This window comes from Leptosomus discolor, chromosome 1 (genome assembly GCF_034619465.1).
Source record: "Leptosomus discolor isolate bLepDis1 chromosome 1, bLepDis1.hap2, whole genome shotgun sequence".
NCBI classification, from domain to species: Eukaryota; Metazoa; Chordata; class Aves; order Leptosomiformes; family Leptosomidae; genus Leptosomus; species Leptosomus discolor.
Genome location: NC_141391.1, coordinates 46,094,153 through 46,117,023, shown reverse-complemented (window position 1 = coordinate 46,117,023; position 22,871 = coordinate 46,094,153). Strand labels below are relative to the sequence as shown.

General features: G+C 40.2%; 1 protein-coding gene across 1 annotated transcript in view; it reads left to right on the top strand.

The window, feature by feature from the left end:
- Positions 1–21,946, top strand: part of TBC1D4 (TBC1 domain family member 4) — a 116,593-nt gene extending 94,647 nt beyond the window's left edge. Inside the window, exons 12-20 of the mRNA XM_086482001.1 lie at positions 4,023–4,183; positions 5,129–5,338; positions 8,954–9,112; positions 10,663–10,821; positions 11,284–11,528; positions 14,478–14,637; positions 16,974–17,143; positions 19,637–19,813; positions 21,457–21,946. Of these exons, the coding sequence (XP_086338127.1) occupies positions 4,023–4,183; positions 5,129–5,338; positions 8,954–9,112; positions 10,663–10,821; positions 11,284–11,528; positions 14,478–14,637; positions 16,974–17,143; positions 19,637–19,813; positions 21,457–21,675 (1,660 nt within the window). The 3' untranslated portion in view covers positions 21,676–21,946. The remainder of the gene's footprint in view (positions 1–4,022; positions 4,184–5,128; positions 5,339–8,953; positions 9,113–10,662; positions 10,822–11,283; positions 11,529–14,477; positions 14,638–16,973; positions 17,144–19,636; positions 19,814–21,456) is intronic.
- The last annotated feature ends 925 nt before the right edge of the window (positions 21,947–22,871 follow it).

Genomic DNA, 22,871 nt, shown 5'->3' with positions numbered 1-22,871 from the left:
CACCCCACGCCCCCTGCCTCCCCCCGCCACTCTGTTTAGAGGAACTCCATGAGGTATTGAGGCCTGTCTGAGCAGAGCACTTACCTGCCTGGCTGTTAAAATCCACAGCTACCTTAAAACCTGAAGTAATTTTGCAAATATGACCAAGAGGGAAGCCAGCCAGTTAAGTTTAGGTATGAGAGATTGCAAAGTCTAGGGAGTAAGTATTGTGCAACTCCTGTTTCAAGGCGAGGAATATGTAATTTGAGTTAACTAATCTTTTTTTTGTAACAACCTTCTAAACCATTTCATCACAAGATAGGAGACATGACCATTTTACTCTGACTTCATCCTGCTTTGACTCTGTAGGGTATTGTTTCATGCCTCAGATCTGATGTTAAGCTAGGACTTGTCTGTCTGTCTTCAAATGAGGAAACTTTCTTTGCTCCCTTTGTATCTTCCCTTTCCTAAATCTTGGTAATTTCACAGGTGCCCCTTCCACTGAATATGGCAAAGTATGCACATGAGACTTTCAAAAGTTTTCCTCTAATCAGTCGTCAGACAGCTCTTTGAAAGAGGAGGTGATTTACGTTAGTTGTTTGAAATGCCAGGGGAATTTTGGAAGGGAGGGTTTAGCAGCAGAAATACAAGTCCTCAGAACTGTATGATTTGTGCACTTCATGAGGTAGCATGTGTGACTAATCCATCCCGCTGTAAACTTTGCAATTCAAATGGCGTAAACAGCTTTATTTCATACCCTAAAATAGCCACCCTCTTATTCTGACTTTGCTGTAAATTTTACTACTGTAAATTGAACACTATTCTGAGGACTGCACATTCAGCAGCACAGTCGCTCAATGTAAATTTTTGTACATAGCAATAGAAAGGAAGTTTTCATTCCTTTGTTATGAATAAAAATTTAGTAGACCCTGAAATGACGCAGTTTTTGTGTTCTAACATGAGGTATGTAAGACTTGAAATAGTGAGAAGTGGTTTCATTACGGTTATTTATAGAAATACGAGTTATAATGATTAATATAACCAAACTTGATACCTTATTTCCAAGAGCTGTTGAACTGAAATACCTTTAGAAACAAGCACCTCTAGATTCAAAAATAGTTTTATAGTCTGTTTACTAGCACAAGCAGTGGTTACCCCATCACCAAAGACTGTGTAGGAGTTGGCCAAAGAAGATTACGGAATTGCAGAATGGTCAGGGTTGGAAGGGACCTCTGGAGATCACCTAATCCAACTCCCTGCTAAAGCAGGTTCACCTACAGCAGGTTGTCCAGGACCGTGTCCCGGCAGGTTTTGAGTATCTCCAAAGAAGGAAACTCGATAACCTCCCTGGGCAGCCTGTTCCAATGCTCTGTCACCCTCAGACTAACCACAGAATGTCAGGGGTTGGAAGGGACCTTGAAAGATTATCTAGTCCAACCCCCCTGCCAGAGCAGGACCACCTAGAGTAGGTCACACAGGAACGCGTCCAGGCGAGTTTTGAATGTCTCCAGAGAAGGAGACTCCACAACCTCTCTGGGCAGCCTGTTCCAGTGCTCTGTCACCCTCACAGTGAAAAAGTTCTTCCTCATGTTAATATGGAACCTCCTATGCTCCAGCTTGCATCTGTTGCCCCTTGTCCTGTCATTGGACATCACCAAGAAGAGCCTGGCTCCATCCTCCTGACACTCGTTCTTTACTTATTTATAAACATTAATGAGGTCACCCCTCAGTTTCCTCCTCTCAAAGCTAAAGAGACCCAACTCCCTCAGCCTTTCATCATAAGGAAGATGTTCTGCCCCCTTAATCACCTTCGTAGCCCTCCACTGGACTCTCTTCAGTAGTGCCCTGTCCCTCTTGAATGGGGGGGGGGGGGGGGGGGCAGAACAGGACACAGTACTCCAGATGTGGCCTCACCAGGGCAAAGCAGAGGGAGAGAATAAGCTCCCTTGACCTGCTGGCCACACTCTTAATGCACCCCAGGATACCATTGGCCTTCTTGACCACAAGGGCACATTGCTTGTTCATGGTCAGCTTGTCTACCAGAACTCCCAGGTCCTTCTCCACAGAGCTGCTTTCCAGCAGGTTGACCCCCAGCCTGGTGCATGGGGTTGTCCCTCCCCAGGTGCAGGACCCTACACTTGCCCTTATTGAACCTCATTGGGTTCCTCTCCACCCAAATCAGCCTGTCCAGATCTCAGTGAATGGCAGCACAGCCTTCTGGTGTATCAGCCAGTTCCTCCCAGTTTTGTATTATCAGTAAACTTGCTGAGGGTGCGCTCTGTCCCTTCATCCAGGTCATTGATGAATGTACTGAATAAGCCTGGACCCAGTACTGATCCCTGGGGGACACCGCTAGTCATAGGCCTCCAACTGGACTGTGCGCTGCTGATCTGAGTCACTGTGGAAACTAAGTTGAGAGTAGAGAATAATTCAGACTATCTGTTATCCAGGGCTCCCATCCCATAGAGCTGTTCTTGGAGGAGAGCAGGGGTGGTGCCTAATGCTGGGCAGTGAACTTGAAGACACAATTATTTCTTTGCCAGGATGTGGAAGCAGGGTCTGATAGCTGTATGATAGTGAGTCTAATTTGCTCACTGAGGCTTACAGATGTCAGGGAGCTGTTATAGGTCATTAGCATAGGGGCAGCTTTGGTCACCAAAAAGGCTAATTCTAGCTTGGTGGATTATTGTTCAGCACAGAATATTTGATGTGAAAAGTGCTGATTGAGATGATGTAGCTGGTAGACTGATGTAGCTGAAACTTCAGGGTCTACTTACCTTGTAGATCTCTCCTTTTGTGCAAGCCAAATGTGGGGAGATAGACTGCAGTTGGCAAACCACAATCATCTGCAACTGACTTACCACTAAAAACATAGTGAACACTTAATGTGCTGGGCTTTCCTTTCCTCTGACTCTCTTTTTAAGGAGTTTGGACTGTAGCATGGAAATTCTTCACAGAATGAAAGTTTGACTGTAGCTACTGCTGTGTTGATATAGCAGTTTTCCCTGTGATGGAGCTGCAGACAGCTCCCTGTGTTTAATGCTCTCTTCTCAAGGGGCCTGTAGTCATATATCACACTACTGACATTGCATGGAAGGATTTGTGGCAGATAATCAATATACCCATTGTGATATGAGATCTGAGCACCTACTTTACCACCACAAATGCAAAGTGCTGAAATATTTCTGAAAGTAACTCAAGTACTTATGAAAACTAGATGTCCTTTCCTCTGGCAATACTCAATAGAGAGGTGTGCTTGATGTCCTCTTAAAATGACCTTCCAGCAAAGCTTTCCTGTATTCTTTCCTTGCCTCTTCCAGCAACATCAGCTACTATTAAAAATACTGTGTAAATGCATTTCTACATGGCAACTGGGGAGGAGATTGGCTCTTTTTAGGTCATTGTGGTAGGAACTGAGCTTGGCCTATGTTTTCAAAGGCTCTGTTCCTTCAGCTGGAGATGCTAATGAAACATGAGGACATCTGGCCCCGTTTGTGCAAGTGAAGTGTCCGCTTCTTGAAGCATAGGAAGGAGGCTGTATGAGAAGGCCTCTGATGAAGTATTCACCTGTGAGCTCATCACACCATTTAAAATGGCACTAAATGGAGTGTTGTGCTTACTAAAGCAACATCTGTGCTTTTAGAGGTATTACATCAGATCACCCGTGTAAGACTAATGTATGGCAAAACAAAACTGATTGCTGTCTATTTTAGAAGCTAAATATTAACACATTGCTCTTAGCTTTTCAGAAAGTTTAGTTTTTATTCTGAGCTTCCAGCTGAGCACTGTATGAATGCCGTGAATTTTTCCTGGTGATATATAGTGCAAACTTCACAGCACTGTGTTACAAGAAAACAATTGGACACTTCTGTATTCAAATTGAAGCTCATACACAGCACGCTTTGCTTTCTAAATCTTCCCAGCAAATGCCTCTGCAGGTTTGGTTGTACGTTAGACAGACTTAATAAAGATTTTATTTTTTTTTTTTTTTCCTATGAAGATGACTGACTTTAATCACCTCATCTGCTTTTTCTTTCCTTCAGTGATGGGGAGGGAAAGAAAAGAACATCAACCGTCTGCAGCAGTGAATCTCTAAATGCTGTGGGGGCCACGCTCACACCTCGCCGCATCTCCTGGCGGCGAAGAATATTCCTGCAGGTAGCTTCACCTATGAATAAATCTCCTTCCAAGATGCAGCATCCAGGTCTGTGTGTGCTTTTAAAGAAAATAAACAAGCAGTTGTTACTGAATAGTTGTTACTATAGTGAACTGCAACATGTGAAAACATGAAAGGGAGAATGGGGGTTAGCTTGATATAATATTCTTGCTAGAACCTCGCTAGGGATCAGTTGATCTCAGTTGGCTTTAGGCCTTTGTTGCTTTGAACAGAGGATTCTGTCATCAAAATCAAATGAATTCCAATCTGCTCTGACTGCGCTGGTAGCACAGAAATGAAGAACTGCCTCTTGCTGACGAGGATATCCTCTTTAACAGTTAGCAAATTTTTACCCTAGCCTGCTTACATAATAGCAGTGTTTGCAAAAATGGTAAATTTTCTGCCTTGTCCTTGTACTGCACGTAGCACCTGTTGAGTGTGTTGAGTCTTACAGCTTTAGGTCATTTGAGGTAGAAACCTCTGAAATATCGGAAATCCTGCTATGTTAATAAAGTCCCATTGGCAGGATTCACAGCCATAGGTAAATGACAGACTCTGTGTTTAGTGACCATAAAGTGCTATAGCAGTGCCTGTAGTGCAGTTTAGCAGATGGAAGAAGTTGGGTTTAGTATAGATGCTGTGGTAAATCACAGCAGTAAACACGCTCGGCTGTAAAGGAGACTTTATGGATAAATGCCTCTCTGTAACTCTAGAAGGAGCTAGCAGGTGAAAGGGTTGACGCACTGGGTGACCCTTTATTTAGCTTTATTTCATTTAAATTTAACTTTATTTAGTTTAAATAAAATACTTTATTTAAAAATAGTTCTCTGCTGTTGAACTGTGGTGACTCTGGCTTTGGAATCAGCACCTCACTACTGAATGTAGAAGACAGATTATTTTTTTTTTTAAATATTTTTCTTCTTCTGTGACTTAGATTTTTGCGACATGTTGAACAATCTGAGTTTTCTGTGATACCTTTCTGATTCTTTGCAGATTGTCATGATGGAAGTGAATTGTTACCGTTATCCCCTCTGGCTCCACCCCTGGAGGAGGACCCTCTTGTTCTAGTATTGCAAAATGAGGATGGTCCAGATAAAACTGGAGAGAGGAAAAACTCAGAAGAACTACAAAGTCTGTGGAGAAAAGCCATCCATCAACAAATTCTGTTACTTCGAATGGAAAAAGAAAACCAGAAGCTGGAAGGTTAGCTATTTAGAAAATATCCATAAAAACTATTACAAATTCTGCTGCTTGAAGCTGAAAACTGTACTGGTGTTGGGCACCTCAGCCAGAGATGTGGTTCTGCAACTTTTTGGTTAGCAGTGCTAGAAAAAAACCACCCAGTCCTGTCTCACAGTCTACCAGGTTCTCTGTCTACTTGCCAACTTTTAATAGAAGAAAGTGGTAACTTTGCCTTTTTTGGTGCATGTTAGAGAGAAGGTGGCTCCAGTCTGTGTTCTAGCTCACTAAGTCTAGGAATTCTAATGTGGAGTCAGGAGAGCAGATGCCACGTGAAGACTTAGGTATGATAAACCTTACCTTCTGTATTTCATTTCAGTCCTTTGCAGCGCATGGCGTTTCTGTCCATGCTTTCTGTCCTTCATTAACCACATCACAGTGGTAATGTATAAACATTTGAATCCGAATATGGTTTTTCAGCAACTGGCTCTTGAGGCATGTCAGAAAGGTCTCTTTTTGGAAGATGAGCACTGTAAATGGAAAATTTAAGTACTGTTACTGAGGAATCTGAAGTTGGCCGTGCTGACTTCTCAGCTGCCTGAGGCTTCCAGCTAAGATATTTTATTATGACTGGTCAAGACTCACACAAATAAAACATGTGGTACACTGTCTGTCCTAGCATATGGAAGTTCTGCAGTATAATAGACTATAGTTTTCCGTGTAAGTTGAAAATCTCAAATGTCCTCTCTGCAATTGCTGCCCTCTTCTCCTGTATGGTGTATAACCTCATTATATGGTGGTCTGATTCTTCAAACAAAACATAATGGCCTTGTTATGGTCAGTTAACTCTTTTTCCTTCTTTAGTGGTGCTTACTGAGAAGACAGGGAGAGGGAAGAAAAACAGCAGGATAGAAGTCTTTCCATGTCCCTACAAGTGTACATCCTTGAATCTGTTTCCTATACAGGCAGCATATGTCTCTGTGCACTTTCTCTACAGTTTGTCTCACAGTTGACACACACTTCTGTGGAAACCCCTATGAACATAGGGGGCATCTACAGAGAAGTCTGTTTTAATTTCATCCAAAATCTTCATGTATTGTTTTAGCAAATGTTTAGTCTACTGTTGTGAGGTGGCGGGGGGAGCTGGATGTCTGCTGTAGTGACTAATTTCATGTTATTCCCTCTAGTAGTATGAGCTGCTGAGGGGGACACTCTTTTTTTTTTTTTTTTTTTGTGCCCTCCATGTGTGGCTGGAGGTACTGAAAACTGAGACATCAGTCCAGTGCCTCAAAATGAAGTTACAAGTTATTTCCATTCAGTAATGGATATGTAGAAACGAAGTTCTGCCTGCCTGATCATTTGTGGTGAAAATAGGAGTGTCGGCAGTGGAGACTCCAAACTGGCACTCATCTGCCAGCCCACATTTTGGTTTGTGCTCCAAGGAGCATGTCTCCATTCTTGATGCAGGTTCATAAGCACTGCTAGTGAAACTGGTGCTCTGGATAGCTAGGATTCATCATCTGATTTTCAAAGGATGAAAAATAATGGCTATCTCTAGGCTTCCTTCCTGGGGGCAGCTGTAACATGGGCCATTTTACAGACAGGACGTATGCGGAACTGATTCGTTGCAAACAAGTGCTGGTTTAGGCAGTGGTTGGCATCGTAGCCTACAATTAAATGCAGATCTCCGGAACGGGAAATGTAATAAGAGGAATGCAGCCATTTCTCTACTCGAAGCCAGGTTCCTAGCTGTGAATTTATTCAGCTGTATATGACTGGTTTAAGACTGGAATTGCTGTGGAATTGTTTTAGTGGGTGTTTTTTGTAAATGTTTTGTTGATTTTTATTTACAAAATATTAATAGAACCTCTTTTCCTATTCCTTTTGCTGTCGAGGAGACTTGAATACTATTAGCTCTTTGTTTTACAGAAGGTAAGTTCTGTGAATTGCACAAACTTGCTTTTAGCTTCTCAGAAATAAAAAAAAGCTACTTTGCCCAGTAGATCACCTAGAAATAAAAGAACTGCAGAAAGTACCAGACCACCTAGCAGTGATAAGGAAGAGTGTTAACAGGGATGGTTGCAAGCAACGAAGGGTGGCATAAGTAGGTAGGGCAAGTGTGATCAACAGGCGAGCTTGCTGACTCTCGCTAGGGTTAACTGCAGACCCGAAGTACCGTTCAGTGAATGATAACCTGTGCACTTAATCCTGGACTTTGTTGTAGCACAGAAATACATTACTGTTGTCTTGAATCTGTCACGTACTGCCTATGAGAGCGAGCGTGCTCAGGTGAAATCGTACAGCAATAGTGTAGCGTTTAAAATTGCCCCAACTGAACTGCAAATTCTTGTGGTGAGACCCCATTCCCATTTTTATGGAAGTGTACTGCACCTTGCATCATAAACTTCTACAAGGCCTTCTGTAGTCTTGAATAGATACGGTCTCAGAGGTGTAACATAGAGCTTTTGGAAATAATTTGTCACCTGCATTTTTGCTATTATCCTGTGGATTCATCTGATGTTGGCTGTATCCAAAGTGAGCTGATTAGGCAAAGGAACTGATTGTCCTGTTTTGCAGGTTGTATAAAAACGTGAGAGTTTGCTTTCATCTAGAGGTGATGGTGAGGAGGGGGGTACATCTGTAAGAGGAAGGAGTCTCCTGCAAGGAGCAAGTACTGCACACAGATCAAGGCAAATTCGGGATAAAATCAATTGCAGCTTTCAGAGGTCGTGTTTTGAAATGTACAGTTCAGTTCAATGATAATTAAACCTATCTCTGTTAATTAAGACACATTCAGGTCTTGATTCCAGTTTTTTACACCAGTCGTATAATTGGAGTGGTTTTCTGCATGCGTCTTGTGTATAATAAAATAACTACAGTTAACTTCTCAGTAATGGAAATGAAAGCTGCTGTGTGAAATTCCAGAGTAACAATGCAGCTTTATTTCAGAAATAGAGAGTCCTCTGGAATAAATATTTTGTGCCAGGTAGTCCTATGCAGCAAACCTTTTAAGTTTACAGCAACATGAGTTCAGTGCTTCAGCACAGATGTTCCTTTCTGGATATGGTTCATGTTGGTCTGTTCTATTTACTTCTAGTCAGCCTGATGATGCCAGGCAGCAGTGCCAAGAGCCTCTTAAGGGACATGTAAAAACTGGAACCAGTGTGATGGACTTCAATTTAGAAGACTTGCCTAGCTTGCTTGCCTAAATCTCTAATATAAACATTCATATGTTTGGGACTTTCCATAATAAAACAATTGTAATGTTCAATATAAACAAGAAAAAAATGATCAAAGCTGTTTTTGTAGTTGGAAGAAGCAGCTGATGCGCTGAAGTTGACTGTGTTGAGCAGGTTTTTCTTCTTGCCCCAAGCCTTGAAAAATGTTTTCATGCACTTCATGAATTACTAATGGTCATGGCCCAGTAACAGACGTTAAATTGTTACCTGCAGCATCTTATGACAAAAGACTGGCCCCATCTCTGCTATTAACGGATGTATTGTAGAAGGTGTATTTATCCATAGTCAGATTATCAGAGAGATATATCTAACTTGAATGGGTTTTGTGTATTTGATGTCTCTTGTAATTTTCTGATGTTCTGGTTTTCTGTGTGCTCTTCCTTTGTCTTCTGTGCTCTAGCAAGCAGAGATGAGCTCCAATCAAGAAAAGTAAAACTGGACTATGATGAAGTTGGTACATGTCAGAAAGATGTCATAAATGTTTGGGATAAGAAATTGCTTAACTGCAGAGCCAAAATCCGATGTGACGTGGAAGATATTCATTCCACTTTGAAAGAAGGTATTTATGTAGGATGGCTTTTAACTATGAAGTCTGAAGATTTTTTTTTTTTTGGTTCCCTTTTGATACCAAAGGAAATCTGCCAGCAATACACTTTCTCCAGTAGCACAAAGTCATGAAAAAATTGCCTTTGTTTTGCAAATGCACCAGCCTCCTGCTGCCAAACAGAGAATATGTTCTGCTGTGTCTGCAGCTTACAATGTCAGCAGTGCAGAAACATGTAGAGTCATACTCCTGAAAGTAGCATCTTGTGCCCATGTATTATTACATCAAAGATTGAACTTGGAGCTTCTGCAGCTGACACTGTGACCTTTTGGTTTCTTGTCTCTGACTTCTATCCAATTGAGCCTGAGTTTCAGATGCTCTGATTTTACTTACTGACTGAGAAGGCAGGACCCTAATGTCTAACGTGGACTGTGCCTAAAACCTAGGGGAGTCACAACCAAGCTTTAAAGAGTTAGAACAACCACATCTTGTAGAGTATGGAATATGGTCTTCTAGTATTTTGTTTCCTTGAGTGAAAGGCTGGGGATTTTGGCTTGAAGTAGATCTTCCTGTGGCCTAGCCATAGGCCAGAAGGGGAGCCAGAGGGCCTTGTTAATATAATGCTGATGTAGAGTCTGGCTGCACCACTGTGCCCTCCTCCATAGGATCTCGTGTCTGTGTTACGGATGCTGGAAAAATAGTGTTTCAGTGTAATCTGGCTGTGGTACAGAAGGGAAGCTACCAAAGGAAATTGTGGTAGAAAGAAGGCGATACCTGTTAGTGACCTGCAGAAGAAGACTGCCAACAAATTACTTACTTTGCTGCCCTGTCTTTTGCTTCTGGACTGCAGTTCAGAGTTGGGAATAAGGATGTGTTTTTTCTAACTTGTAGTCTTGTTAAATAATTATTTGTCTGGAAAGTATTAGCTGAGTTGACAGGTCGGTTTACAGAGTCAGATATTGAAGGGGGTTGTATATGAAGTCCGAAAGTAATATTTTCATTTAGTTTACACTTTCATAGGTGCTTGACTGACTTCAGAGAAATGCTATCTTTCAATATGAGTGGTTCTGTGTCCTTCTTTTGGCATGCAGCATTAATGCTTTTAGGTTTGAACTGAGCATTTTATAATCTGTACTTGTTTTCTAAGCTTATGCACTGACATGAGCAGCGTTTTGGTAAGAGGAGGTGGACTTCCCTGTATTTTACACCTCTCAATTTAGTTCAGCCTTTCTAAACAGGCCGGATTGCATTCTGTGTGTAGTTGTGCGTCTTTTCCTGCTGGATGCTAACAGCTCAGAAGTAGCAAAAGAAGTGATGTCTGTACCTCAGTTGCCCAATGTACTGCTCAGTGTAATTACCGTAAGTTTGTAGTTAATGTTTAGTTAGTGGGATTGAACTGTGGCTACTGAGTGAATACACTGCAGAGTGGACAACTTCTAAAGCTGACTGTTTGTAAGGGATCCTCCAGAGTGGTTTGGCCAAGATTATGACAAAGCAAATTCTTGTGTTATAGCACTAAAAATATGCCTCTGCTTAGGCCTCTTGTTTTTTTGACTGACCTGCAGGTGTACCAAAAAGCCGTCGGGGAGAAATTTGGCAGTTTTTGGCTGTGCAACATCGAGTCAGACACAGACTACCCAACAAGCAGCAGCCTCCTGACGTCTCTTATAAAGAACTGCTGAAACAACTGACTGCTCAACAGCACGCCATCCTTGTAGATCTAGGTATGTCTGTTTGTAGCTGGGAGATTTTTTCTGTCTTGTTTCGTGGGTCTTCGAGTGAAAACACACCAGTCTTAATGGAAGCTGTTGCTGGAGATATAGATTCTGCTGTATCAGCACCACTTTCTATGTTGTCAGATTACGTTCTGTGTATGCCACTTAGTGTCCTCTAAACAGATGATTTCTTAGGTTGTGCTGTTTGTATTTATGTTCTTCTACATCTGTCTGAAAAGAGAAATCAAGCAGTCGCTTCCGCCAAATTCTATGCAGATAAGAATAATAAATAAGCTCAATGGATACAGTCTAAACTCAGTGGTAAAATACAGATTGATCTGACTAAAGTCAACCTGCATATGAAAGCGAAGAGAAATGGTCTATGGGAAGAGAGAACTGCTGGTTGTCAGATGGATCTGTTTTTTTCTTGAGAAGAATTTAATATCAAGTACTCTTCTCTCTTTATGTCAGGACGGACATTCCCTACGCATCCTTACTTTTCTGCCCACCTGGGAGCAGGACAGTTATCACTCTTTAATCTCCTGAAAGCATATTCTTTGCTGGACAAAGAAGTGGGTTATTGTCAAGGTATAAGCTTTGTAGCTGGGGTGCTGCTTCTGCATATGAGTGAAGAACAGGCCTTTGAAATGCTGAAATTCCTCATGTATGACCTTGGCTTCCGTAAACAGTACAGGCCAGACATGATGTCGCTACAGGTAAGTCAGTCCTTCTCCTAAAGCAAACTAGAGTTTTAAAAACTAGTTTTGAGTTCTTAGAGGCCGCTGGTGTTCTTCAGGGCCTTATGATGCTTCTTATGGTGTTTTGGAGGTTGTGAGGAGCATGCAAATGTTATTGTCTAACCCCTCTCCGCCTCTCAGTTTGCAAACAGAGAAGTTCAGAACTTGCAGACTTTTCCTGTCACACGTCCACATCATCTCCTGTTTGGAAACTCTGCTTTCTCTGCTATTTTGCTCTTCCTTTTCTTTTCCTCACTTCTCTCTCTTCTTTATGCCAAAAAGACTCCATATGCTTGCATCTGTATAGATGGAGTTTAAAAATAAATTTGATTTTATTTTTCTTCAGTCCATGAGCACTTAGATGTAGATTTTTCTGCGGTGACTCCAAGTCAAATCAATAGTGCCACCCAGCGGCCAGTGAATGTGCTCCACAGGCATTTGTACTTGGGGCTGCTCTGTCTTTACTCATTTGTACCTCGTTTCTCTCATTGTCCTCTATCCACCACCCTCAACACAGAGACAAAACAGAGAAATTTTTAATCATTTCGTTTACTTATGAAACGATGCATGTTCTGCAGTATTCCTCTTTTAACAGCTAACTATAGATACTCAAGGCTGTTTAGGAAGGAGACAGAAAATCTTTCAAATCTGTACAAACTTCAGGATTTAAAGTTTGAGAAATCTTTCACCTTGAGATGCAACTGTCCGCTGACTTAAATAACTATATGCTATTACACCCTAATATTGTAAAGGGATATGCCACTGCTGAGTTAAAGCTTGTAATACACAGCAGAGAAAAAGAAAGCTAAGAGGCAGATACAAAAGCCTCATTTTTTAATTTTTTTTTTCATGCTCCCTGCATAGCAAACACATAATTAAAAACTTACAGAGGAATTTCAGTCCATTTTTCATGACCGGTCACTTTAGGTGCTTGTTTGGCAAACGTCCAGAACAATAGACTAGATCATAGTTAAAGAAATTGTATGTGCATTTTAGTAATGAATAGCAACATTTAACCACTAAAAATGATAGAGGAGTGTTTTAGTGTGGATCTAAGTATGCTATAACATGTTTGCTGTGGTGAATTAAGGGTGAACAGCCATAAAGAGCATCATTCTGCCTCTTTCTTGTCCCATTCTCCACTTCCACCCCTCTGCCCCCCCAAAACATGTTTTGAAGTAGTGGAGGTCAAAGTGTGATAGATGCATGGTTGTGGAATTTTTTTGCTCTAGAAAATGCTCCCTTAGTGTTTGTATGTTACACTGCAGTTGTAGACTTTCAATAACATCTGATGATTTGAGAGCATTCAGATATCCAGGATTTCACCTTTTGATTTAAATGAGTCTGAAACTTTCATTGTTCTGACAGTGAGTTCTAAGGAAGAACACTTTTTAAGTTTGTGAAGGTTTACCGCTTGTAGTACTGTTTGCTCTTTAAATGAGATGATGGCTCTTTCCCCACGGTTTGCTTCTAGGCAGTTGTCCTGTTCCAGACTAAAGTACAAGTTTTTTTCTGGTCACTATTGAAGATGACTTAGAGGATCTCACTAAAGCCTAACTCTTTGTTTTGGTTTTTAACAGGAGTAGAGCACTTGCAAATTCTTTTGCAATTTACAGTACTGAAACAGAAGTAAGCTTATATGCACATTTAGCTTCTGTCCTGTAGAAGAAAAATGCTGGATGTTTCTTTAGCAAAATGAAAACTTACTTGACTAATATTTTTCATTGTTGTCTGGAAAAAGTAGTAGTCTAGATTCTTAGTTCATAATGAACTCATCCAATTGGTTTACTGACTCTGTGGTACTGTTCTAATTTCACATATAAATTCATTTTGTATTGACTCTGTCCAAACTGTGCTAAATTAGTATCTTCGACAATTAAACAAGAACTCAAATGGATGCACGAATATAGCTAACTTGCCTGAATGAGAAGTAATCTGTCTGCTTGTGGACACTGCTTACTGGTAGTTTGAAGTGTAGTTGGTTTTTGGTAGGGAAGAATCATGACCCGCTAAAAGTAAGAAAGTAGCTGGATCCTAGAAGTCATTTTCTGGTTGAGGAATGGATTCACCTTAAGCATAAGGCACTGTTGACAGCAAAATTGAACCTGATAGCTAATCAATATATGTCTGCTTCTCGTCTGCTTTCTGAGAGAAGTAACTCTCTGTGCTGTGAGCAACTTACTGAAGATTTTAAACTATCAAAATTGCAAAGAAAAAATTTGCCAGAGTGCTATTTTTAGTAATGAATAGCAACTTTTAACCACTTTGCTTTGCAACCTTTTACAGGTTGTATAGCAGCACTTTTTGCATCAGTATCTTAAATTTCTCTGGATCACTGGCATGTGGGAGGTGCGCTGGGAAATATCTATGTGGTACACCTCTATTGACCCACTGTATCTGATGTATACTGTGGGTGCAAAAGCTGTCTAAAGTGATGATTGTAGCATAGGAGCTTTAAGTGCCACAAAAGTATGGCCAAGATTCAAAGGATGAAAGCTGAAACATGTAAATTTAGCCAGAAATACTTTAACTCTGTAAAGTAACTCCTCTGTAAAGTAACTCCTCTGTAAAGGAGTTTTGGCAGCTCGGAAGACGTAGTTCTACTTTAATTGCTGTAAGACTGAAAGATCTGGTTTGTTGATAGTTAGATCTATATGTTCCTTTTCCTTAAGTCTGTGAATCTGAAATCATCCTTCATTAATAATGCGGTTCAGACTGTTCTTTGTAATTGACTACTGTGTTGGTTTAAATTCATTAGGGGTGGCTTGTTTATATGTGAGTAGGTGTCACTGAGGGCTCAAGGCAACAATTAAGCTTCATTTTACAGTGCCATCTGTATTTGAGTTAATTTCCCTCAAGTGAAATGTGAGTAAAGCTGAACTTTTCTTTCTCTACTTCCTTCCCACCCAACCCCCTCATGCACTGTAGATTCAGATGTATCAGCTCTCAAGGCTTCTTCATGATTATCACAGAGACTTATATAATCATCTTGAAGACAATGAAATCAGTCCCAGTCTTTACGCTGCACCGTGGTTTCTTACACTGTTCGCATCTCAATTTCCATTAGGATTTGTAGCCAGAATATTTGGTAAGAAAGTTTATTCTATTGCAATAATAAACAGAACAATGTTGTCCATTGTGTTTTGAAACTCTCAGGGAGTAGTTTTCTACATACTAGGGACGTTTGGGATGACTATTGTGGGTGGCAAGTAGCAATGGTCTTCATGGTGGGATGTCAGCTCCTTTTCAAAAAGGAAAACCAAAACGTATTCTTTGAAACATCAGACTTGAGCAATTAAGTATGTCTGCTGTTACTAGCCAAGAGAAGTCTGAAGTGTGAACTGCAGGATGTTTATTGTTGCAAATGTATTTTATGCATCAAGCATTCAGTTTATGTCTGTAGAAAAGTTCATCTTGTTGAACTTGCAGATTGAAAAAAGAGAATGCATTGGCTTTCCAGAAAGTGTTTCTGAATATCTGATTCTAAAGTGCTTTCTAATAAAAATTCAAGTAAATTTAATCTTAAAGGCTGTTCCAGGTATTCATGTGTATATTGAATGTTTTCCTAGTCTTAGTATGCCTCTCATTCCATTTAGATAGTTCATTATATGCTCCTCTTCAGATAATGTCTAGTATAGAAGTTTAAATATTGATTGTGCCTTGTGGTGTTTACAGTGTCAGCATGTCAGGTACTTGGTTTGGTATTCTTTTATTGTCAATAAGAACTGCCAGCTTAATCAAATCTCTAGTAATGCAGCTTTAAAAAAAAAATCATTTATTTATTAATGTAAAACTCACTATACTCAGATATGCACCAAGAAGCTAGGAGCGTATCTCATGTACTTCCTTTTAAATCAGTCTTCTTTTTCCATTTGTTTTTTCTGTTTTCATACAGTACCTTTTGTCGTTTCTTAAGAAATTCAAACTGACTTTTGTCTCATGTTTTATTACTCAAGTGTGTTAGGTTTTTCATTTGTTTGTTGTGGTCGTTTGCAGGGGGGAAGAGGGGTTTGGTTGGTTGGATTTGATTTTCATATTTTTTGACCTAGTTATTTCTCCACTACAGAGTGTTTTGTTTTGTTTTGTTTTGTTTGTTTTTTTTTCCTTCTACAGTAAACTTTTTCTCACTGCTCTTTGAGTGAACAAATGATTGATGTATCTGTTTTTCAGTGGTATTCACGTGATTGGCACATCTCTTTCCCAGTGGGATTATTGAATTCTGGGACACTCAAGCATTTGGGTTTTTTTTCTTTTTGATTTGTTTTTCAAGGCTAAACAGTTCTGTTCTGGGTTGTTTTTTTTTTGTTTTGTTTTTTTGTCTTCAGTAGGCTTTGAATTTGGAAAAAGAATTTTTTAAGCATGGGGAGGATCACTGTTCATTTCTCTGTAAATGATCTGAACAAGGCATGTTCCCATTTTAAAATACAAAAGTCACTATGTTGTTTTACTTCCTAATGCTTTGGATTCCAGCATCTTCAGTGTCTTATAGGTCATTGACACATACCAGGAACAGATGGTTAATGTCTACCTGCCAAAAATTATATGCTTATATTTATGCTGCTTGAATGTGCATCATAGATTTGAGTAGGGAGACTTTTAGGGATTGTATGAGTAAGATGGCTGCCTCACCAGCGTCCTGGTGCTACCCTGTGGTACTGGATTAGGGTTGGGGATGACCTTTCAGTATCAGGATCAGAAATAGAGATTGTTCAGTTGCGTAGCCTTGTTCTTGGTGGGGTGACAGAGCCAACAGCACAGGAGGCTTATTTGAGCCGCTCATATGCTGCGTTCGTCTCGGTAACTGCCAGTCCACCGCTGCTACTGAGATCAAGATTCTAGTTACTGTGATCAAGTTTCCAGTTTCTGTGCAGTCTGTGTCTACTGACTTCCGAGGAGCCGAGACTTTCCCCTCACATCCACAATTATACCTCAAAGTAAGGGTGCGGGGCTTCAATTATAACTAATGTGATCATTACTATGGATTTTGAAAATAATATGATTGGTTATGGAATCTACATGATTGTTTTTTAAGGACTAGCTTCTGCCTATAGAAAACAGTAAAACGTCAGTACGTTGTCTTGTGATCTGCTTCCAAATTGCTTTTCAGTCACAGATGCGCTTAAAAAAAGGTAGCAGTTATTTAACAGTCTGTAGTAGACAGTAATGTAATGCTTATTGCAGATAACTGCTACAGACATAACAAGCATGCAATGTTTTCTTTAATGCTTGCTCGCATCTGTAAGATGACAGCAAATGCTTTTATATGCTTTAACCTCATGTTGAAATAAGGCAGGTTGCACTTCTGAACTGAATAAATCTGTAGTATAACTGATTACAAAGAAAAACATCCCAGGAAATGTATATATATTTATCCAATTACTTTAACTGTCATTTTCAAGGGATTTTAATGATTTTTCTTTTTAGACATTATTTTTCTTCAAGGAACAGAAGTCATATTTAAAGTAGCACTGAGCCTACTTAGCAGTCAAGAAACATCTATAATGGGATGTGAGAGTTTTGAGAACATTGTTGATTTTCTTAAAACCACTATTCCAGATATGACTCAACCTCAAATGGAAAAAATTATTACTCAGGTAAGGTTGTTTTTCTCTTTACTTTTTCCTCCTCATTTATTTTGCTTTAAAAGAATCATGCCTAAGGTATATGTGAAAGTCTTCTCAATATGTTCCTTTTGGTTTGAAATGCACAGAAGTCACCTTCACAGTAACTTGTATAGAAATAGAATATAAGCTAATTTCAATGGGCTTTGAATGGCCATTTTAGCAATATTTTAGTTGCTACATCAGGGTTTAGCGCAGAGGTTCTTATGTGCCTCAGCTTTGGGAAAACATGACTTTGTTTATAAATTTCATGTCACCATTAGAAGGGTAAAAGTAGCCTGTTTTCCAAACCTAAACCCAGCTATTACTCCCTGCTTGTGGGTGAGCAGTCCAACAGTTTGTGATGGGAAGCATAACTTGCCATGGTGGGAAGAGGCAGCACCAGAGCAACTTCTCCTCCTGATCCTTCAAACTTCTGGCTGCACAGGGTCAGGTACTGCCATAGGAACTTTTCCAACACCTTCAACTTAAATTCCTGCAAGTTAGGAGGTTGGTGAGGCCCTGTTTTTATGATCTGTGTTAAAATCAAGGTTAAACTAACTTTTGCTGTTCTGTTGTGGGGGCAGCTTCTGTCCTGGGGATTGCTTTTAGCGTGCCCTCGTGCAACTTCCCTTTCTCACCTCAGCTATGTCCTTGGAGGGATCGCATTTGGCAGGTGCTTGGTGCCAGGGGTAAAAGCCCCTTAGGACTGATCCCTGCCTTTCTCAGATGAGGGAAGGGAGGACTGGAGTAGTATTATTTCATCAGTATCGTTGCAACTTCATGGCAAAGGGCAAGACTAGAAGAGAAACAAAGAATCGCTAATAGTGATACAGTAAAAGCTTCTTGTGAAATACTGTCAGTGGCTGGGATCTTCATCTCTCTACATCATCTTCCTCTGCATTGAAGCTGCAAATTGAAAATGAGCCTCAGTCTAGTACCTTAACTGTGAACCTTTGAGCAGTTTTCCCCCTTCAGGTGGCAATTCGGAGATAGCAGAAGAGCTCTACAAAACCATCTCCATATGCAGGAGTGCAGTTAACACTGATGCATTCCTGTGGTACCTGAATGTTTCAGGTGCTGTCAGCTAAGAATTCATTTTTAGATGACATGGAAGTCTTCATTTCCTCGTTGCACTGATTGTGATTGCTATGCTAAACCTGTGTCAGGCACTTCAGAGTCTGTCTTCACAACTCACTGATTTTGGCAATGATAGAGATGGTAGTTCGATATTTTTGATACTACTAGAAATTAATCTCTGTCCTGTAGTCTGCATGGGTTGTGGAGCAATCATGCTGTGGTGAGCATGGTAGAATTTGTCTGATTGAGTAAAGAATGGGTTATGTTGCCTGAGTGGGAGCGGATGTGGTTATATGCAGGTCAGCTTAGTTTCGAGAGGAATGTTGCCTGCTCGCCTGTGGTTGATCTCATGCTGAGCAGCCTTCTGGATCTGTATTTATGTGTTGACTGCCTATACTGTATTGCTCCTACCTAGGCTGGCTGCAGGTGGAATTGTTTAGCGCTCTCTGATTCCTAGGACTGTCCTCTTATAGTGGATAAGGAAAGAACGTAGACATTATGCAGGACTATAATGCACAGATGAAGAATTGACCGAGTAGCTACATAGAGGAAAATGGCACTTGCCCAGCTTGAATGCCACATGTAATAATAAAGTTTTACCTCATTTGAATTACCTGAAGAAAAGTGAGTGTAACGCAGAACTTGTTTTGTTGGTAGATCTGTGTGTGTCTTCTGCTGGTGTAATGTCTGTGATTTCTAGAACAAGGAACAGAATTAATGTCACTGTAGACATCCTTCCCTTCCTAGTCTAAACTATTCGGTAACTTTCAGAAGCTGAGAAGTTGTGATTAGATGTATAAACAGATAAGGGTCATGTTGTCCCATCACTGTTAGACAAAGCTTTGTCACCAAAGCATCCCAATAAGAAAATAGTGTATCTTCATGCAGAGACAGGGAAACTAACCATGAAGAGTGTTTTTATAAAAGTCTATAAATGGGAAGTTGGAGTCAAAAGATACAGTTTTCAGGCTGGAGATCTGGTGACTCCTGGATTACTCTTCCTCATTGTGTGATCCTGCTCCCATCACAACCTGGTGAGACATGAATTTAAAAATTTCTTCTTGAACTTCTTAATATTCGTGAGCAAGAGATGGTAAGACTTGGTCATATTATAAAATTCTTGGATTAAATATGACTATTCTGCTGATACATGTCATAGTAAAAGATGGTATTTGGTAATTGTAAAAGTGACAATCCAATCTATTCTGAAGTCTGTGATTTATTATGGCTACAGTAAGAACTCTAGGTGCTAAAATGCTCTTACTGTAGACTTCCCCTTAAATTTTTTTTTGAGAGGAACAGGAAAAAACGTTAAGTTAATCAAGCAGAGTTGCCACTTAGCCAAACATTCACGTGGAATAAGTGCTCTTTGTTGTGGTTAAAAAATTGGTTTTTCTCCCATGGCAGGTGTTCGAGATGGATATTTCAAAACAGCTCCATGCCTACGAAGTAGAGTACCACGTTCTTCAGGATGAACTGCAGGAAAATGTGAATCCCTGTGAGGAAGGTGAACCCCTGGAGAAGCTGGAGAGGGCAAATGGTCATCTGAAGAGACAAAACATGGATTTGTTGGAGAAGCTACAGGTAAATGACCTTAAGACTACAGACTCTTGGAGAGGTCACTTCTGTGATTCAGCCAATAGAGGAATAAGTGTCTTTTTTTAAATATACACAAGAAGTCTTCTAACGGCAAGACCTTATGCAGTTGAGCAGTTCTCTCAATTACAGTGACTTACTTCTGTTAGACATATTTTTAACTCCTTTGTCATTTCTTGGACTCTTTGTTCTTGATTTGGATTTCTTTTTCTCCCAAATATCTCTACTCTTATCTCCCATAAAAATATGCTGGCAAAATTTGTGTATCTTGCTGAAAAATAAGTTCTCTGTCCCTTCATCTCTTTCTTTCCCTGTTGGAAAGTTTAAAGAAATAATCCATGCGGCAGTAGGCTTGCTTTCTCCAGACGTTTGTAGGCAATATCATTCTGTTTCCTTTTGCTGAAGCTTGTAGTCCTACTTGTGAAAGGTGGTCTCTTCTAGCAGACTTGAATACAGCTGAGTGCCTGCCAGAGTTTGCCAGATAAAGTAGTGCTTTAAAAAAGTCTTCTCTTCCTCCTTTACTATTCACCCTTTCTCCCGTAGCCTGGCCAAGACTTTTTTCAGGTTTCAATATGTATTGTCTTGCATGTACCTGAAAGACAAGCTCTTCTTTTTGCACCAGGCCATTTCTTCGTGTATTTGCTAATTTGAACAGATATTGGGAAGAGCTCAGAGAGCACTTTCAGCTTCTGAAACCTGAAAATAGAAGCAGGGAAAAAAGGAAAGATCAAGTCCTCATTATTTATGGGCTACGGGTGCTGTGCTGTGTTCTTTTGATATTGAAAACAAGGATCACTTGCTTTTTATTTTGCTATTATTATTTTTGCCTTATTATTTCTATGTATTCATTTATTGCTACCTGGGCTTTCACCTCTGTTCTGAAAATATATGAAGGGCGTAGAATAATTATGAGTGACTGATTTGAAAGGCTCTATTGAAGGTCTTCTGTTCTTCCAGAGTGCCATACTGTAATGCATCTTCCTCAGTTCCTTAACCTCTTAATCTTCCTGGTTTTATAGCTTCTTCATTCCTCTGCTTGGGCTCTTTCCTAGGAACAATCAGAATTTCCCCCGCTTCCCACAGAGAGACAATTGCTACTGCTGAGATCCAGGGTTTCTGATTACTAGCAAGTGTGGAGTTTGTTTTGTTTTGTTTTTCCCAGAGGAAGCTGGAGGTCTTTTACTGGACAATAGGGAACACTCTCTGCTTCTGGACTTAATGTTGAGGTTCTCTTTCCCTCCAATCTCTCCATCCTGGTACTTTATCACATAGGGTTCCAATTGCTCTATTGCTGCCAGACAGCTCATCTCTTCTAGTGCTACTGCAGCTGATTTCCTTTTTCTCCCTGCAGCTCCAGTTACTTGTTACTCTAAACTGTCCCTTGCTTGCTGCAACTTGCATGTCTTCTTCCCTCTGTAAAGCTTTCAGAAATCCTTCAGATTGATCTGGTCACAATAAGGAGATTCTGTGTATGATACATGGTAGGCATTCCTTATATCGTCAGCTTATGCAGATGTCTTTTAGAGACATCTATGTAATTAAGTTCTTTCCTTAACATATAGTATATCATATTATAAAAATGTTATTCGGAACATCTCAATTTATTATAAAGATAATGTTATTGTTTACAGGTTGCTCATGCTAAAATTCAGAGTCTGGAATCCAGCCTGGAGACTATTTTGACCCGAGAGAGCAAAATGAAGACTGTAATTCAGTCCCTGGAACAGGAGAAGATAACCTATCAAAAGACTCTTGAGCAGATAGTGAAGTATTTGCCAGCAGAAGCGTTGTCTGACTGTGAACTGCTCCTGAAGGAAGTAAACTACAATCCAAACAATAAAATAAAATAAGGAGTAAGCCATAAACCAGGGATTTTCAGGCAGCATTTCTTCAAAAAAAGGGAAAGAAAAGATGAGTATGCTGCTTTTAAAGGACTTAGTAATAGGCATCGGTATTATCCAAAACTAGTGCTGGGACACTCATAGCTACAGATGGGCCTTCAAATGTCAGTATGCAAATTCAGGCTATTAATTTTTTTTATCGTTATGTAAATAGATCAGAAGGGGGAAATAAAGGATTCTCACATGTAATTATGATGAGTAGATGTATATTTAGAGTTGACCTAAAGGAAAAGAGAAATTTCGGTAGTCAAAGCCAAGATAATGGTGATCTACAAATTCACTCTGGATGTGCTTGTCTTGTAGTGAAATGAGGATAGCGTGTCTTATATATATGTATGTTGAATAATACTTGAAGAAAAAAAAAGAAGAATGTAATTTTCCCTCCAAAGAGCAGCATGTTTCACATCTTCTGTGGAAAACCTGTGTGAACTCATGCGTGCCTCTCTTAATTCTACTGACATTGTGTGCACAGACCAATACGCAGAACAAGCGTCATGACTTGGTTCATACAGAAAGAGCTCTAGTGCCATCCGCTGCCTGCTGCCTGGGCTGTACCAGTCAGCAATGTATTTCCACACGCATGTTGGAACTGGAAACAAAAAGCATCATGTCATAGCTCCGCCTCTGTAACTCAGAGCTAAGAAATAGGTATCTACACATACTCGCAGAATTTGTAAAGGCAAGAGCTAACAGCGACTGCTACTTCCTTCCTGGCCTGTTTGCTTCCACCCATCCTGGGTTTGCTTATGATGACAGGAGGAAGGCAGCAAGGCTGTGGAATGGTATTTATTCTGATGTTAATTTTCCACAGGAGACTTGCTGTCATAAGAGTTAGATGTGTAAGGGGTTCTCATTTAACCAAAGAAATAACTGCAAGAAGCCTTGTCTTATTGTAGTGGGAACCAGAAAGCTGTTCTGAATTAAGAGAAAATTGAGGCAGATGAGAGGAATTTGAGCATAAGTGCATGGGAGAGGACAAAGCAAGTTTCAAATACTATCTAACTTTCAGTTTTCGTGTAGACAGTGGATATACATTTCAAAGGGGATTCTGAAGTACAGGTGCAGTTTTAATAATACTTTCCAGGTTATTGCTGTTTTAATACTGCTTCATGGTCTTCTTTTTAAAATAAAAGTCATGAATTTGT